This window comes from Acomys minous (assembly GCF_964271855.1).
Source record: "Acomys minous genome assembly, chromosome: 6".
In the NCBI taxonomy this organism is placed as follows: domain Eukaryota; kingdom Metazoa; phylum Chordata; class Mammalia; order Rodentia; family Muridae; genus Acomys; species Acomys minous.
This window is the reverse complement of record NC_140487.1, coordinates 96,158,611-96,161,443: the sequence shown is the minus strand read 5'-3', so window position 1 is coordinate 96,161,443 and position 2,833 is coordinate 96,158,611. Positions and strand designations below refer to the sequence as shown.

The 2,833-nt window shown below is 44.8% G+C and overlaps 1 protein-coding gene across 1 annotated transcript; it reads left to right on the top strand.

Annotated features, from left to right (window-relative positions):
- Positions 1 to 1,412: 1,412 nt before the first annotated feature.
- On the top strand, positions 1,413 to 2,354 carry LOC311599807 (olfactory receptor 2A12-like; the record flags this gene model as incomplete). Its single annotated transcript, XM_084785841.1, has 1 exon — positions 1,413 to 2,354. One exon carries the CDS (start codon positions 1,413 to 1,415, stop codon positions 2,352 to 2,354), a length of 942 nt encoding a protein of 313 aa, XP_084641967.1.
- Positions 2,355 to 2,833: the final 479 nt, after the last annotated feature.

Genomic DNA, 2,833 nt, shown 5'->3' with positions numbered 1-2,833 from the left:
ATTGCTGGGCAAATCTGTTAAGTGTGTTCCACTTTAAGGAACACAGCCAAACGCACACTAAAGGCATCGTTTCAATTTTCTCTCCCATTGGTTCCATTTACTCTTGTCAATACTACACATATGTTATTGTAGCCATGCTGGGAGGTGTGTGGTGATGTGAGATTGAGAAGCAGAGGGTGGGCATTGGTGCTGTGGTGTTCTTGTGCAATTTCCAGGTGAGTAAAGGTGTCAAGCCTCTTAACCTCATCAGTGCTTACTTAGCCAGCTGCCTTTATGAAATGCATTTAAATGCTGTTCATTGGTCTAAGGCAGCATCTGTTTTTATATTTGTAGGGTTTTTAAGTCTTTCTGTAGATATTTCAATTACTTGGTTTTTAGCTTTCTACCTTACCATTTACTTTTTTTTTCCTTTATGGAATGTACTCTCTTAAAGGAGTCTTAAATTTTCTCCCCTCAAAAGACAAATGTATTTATCAGGTTTGATTCTAAAACTAGGTTGCTTTATTTTTACTACTAAAATCTACAGTGCATCAGGAATTAATTTTTGTGTGCAGAAGGAGCTAAAAGGAAAAAAATTAATTTTCCTGCTCATGTATCTACAGGATCCATCAGCATTCATAGGCAAGGCTGCAGTGTATACACTGCATTGCACACAGGAACATCTGTCATTATTCATATGACCATATGTGTGTGGGGCTGTGTTGGACTGACTTTTGCTCTGTCTTCCTCATCTATGTGCTTAGCCTCTTTTTTCCATATTTCTGGTGTTTGGGGGGTAGTGTATCAGAGTCTGACATGGGATCCTTCCTCAACTGCTCTCATCTTCTTCATGAGTCAGGCTCTCTCAGTTGACCCTAGCGCTCATCACTTCAGCTAGTGCAGCCCTCTTGTTGTTGAGATCCCTGTCTCTGTCTGCCCAGAGCTGGAATGAGAGTGTGAGAGAGCATCTGCCCTGCTGTGTGATAAGCGGTGTTTCCAGGAGTTCTGTGCAAGGCTTTAGATATTCATCATCATCCAGGGAGGTCAGTGTCATCAGCCTTATTTGACAGATTTGGAAACTGAGGCATTGGGAGGTTGAGTAACCTAAGAAGAGTACACACAACTGAACACTGCTCAGAACCCACGGCACAGCCTGTGATTTATATTTTAAAAGTATTACGTTTTTATGTATATATATATATTTTGCCTAAATGCATGCTTGTTTACCAGGTCTGGCCTGTGGATGCCAGAAGAGGAAGTCAAATCCCCTGACACTGAGTTAAAGACAGTTTTGAGCTCTCTGGTACCCTGGAACAACACTCAGTGTTCTTAACCTTTGAGCCATCTATTCAGCCTGTATTTTCCCTTTCTGTCTCTGTAGCTGGCACCTGTCAGGTGACACATAGATGAATGAGATCCTTACAGCCTCCACCATGTGGATGATCCCAGCGCAGAACCAAAGCTGGGTTTCCGAGTTCATCCTGCTTGGCTTCTCCAGTGACCCCACGACCAAGAGCATCCTCTTCATTGTGTTCCTTCCCATCTACCTGAGCTCAGTCCTGGGCAACGGGCTCATCATCATGCTGGTCTGCCTGGACACTCAGCTGCACACTCCCATGTACTTCTTCCTCTGTACCCTCTCCCTGCTGGACATGAGCTATGTGACCACCACCATGCCCCAAATGTTGGTGCATCTTCTTGCTCACTCTCAGACCATCTCCTTTGCTGGCTGCTGGATGCAGATGTATGTGTTTGGTGCCCTGGCTATAACTGAGTCCACTTTCTTTGTTGTCATGGCTTATGACCGATATGTGGCCATTTGTTATCCTCTGCGTTATACTGTCATTCTCAACTGGGGACTGTGTGTACGGTTGGCAACTGGGACTTGGGTGTGTGGTTTCTTTTTCTCTTTAATACATACTTTCTTCACCATGAGTCTTCCATATTGTGGGCCCAACAGAGTCAACCACTACTTCTGTGAAGGTCCTTCAGTGCGTAGCCTGGCTTGCATGGATACCCACGTCATTGAGATGGTAGACCTGGTCTTGAGTGTTTTTGTGGTTGCTACTCCAATTTCCCTCATTGTGGCTTCCTACATTCGTATCACCATGGAAATTCTCAAGATCAAGTCCACACAGGCCCGCTGCAAGGCATTCTCTACCTGTGCCTCCCACCTGACTGTGGTCACATTCTTCTATGCTCCGTGCATCTACATCTACATGAGACCCAACTCCAGCTACTCCCCTGAGCGGGACAAGCAGATCTCACTCTTCTACAATGTCTTCACAGCCTTGCTCAACCCTGTGGTCTACAGTCTGAGGAACAAAGACATCAAGAGGGCGTTTCTCAAGGTGATGGGATTTGGTAGGATGTAGTGGTGAACCAGGATCCTGGGGAAGCTGGAGTAAGAATACTCACTATTTAAGAAGAAGACAGCCAGTGTCTTTATTGTATGAAATTAACTTGTGTATTTGAACCAATTTAGTTGGGACAAAACATCATGAAGACAAGGTTTGACTGACATGTTGACTTACAGCCTACACTAAGGTATAACTGCGAACACCTCAGTGATATTACTGGATCACAACTGAAATCATCCCTTGGTTGCTCAGGTTTGTAGCTATAGGTTGGGAGTGTCCTGTACTCTCACCTCCATCCTGGTTCCTGAAGGAGGAACCTTATATCCAGCATGCCATCCTATATCAGAAGGCAAGGAGCACTGGACGCCCTAACAATGACTCAGCTTCTCTGGAGTGCCCTGCTTCTCTTTCCACATATTCCTTTGTTCACAGCAAGTAGTATGGCCCAGCCTGACAGCAGGAGGTGGGAAGTATTTTGTCTATAGAGAAGTAAA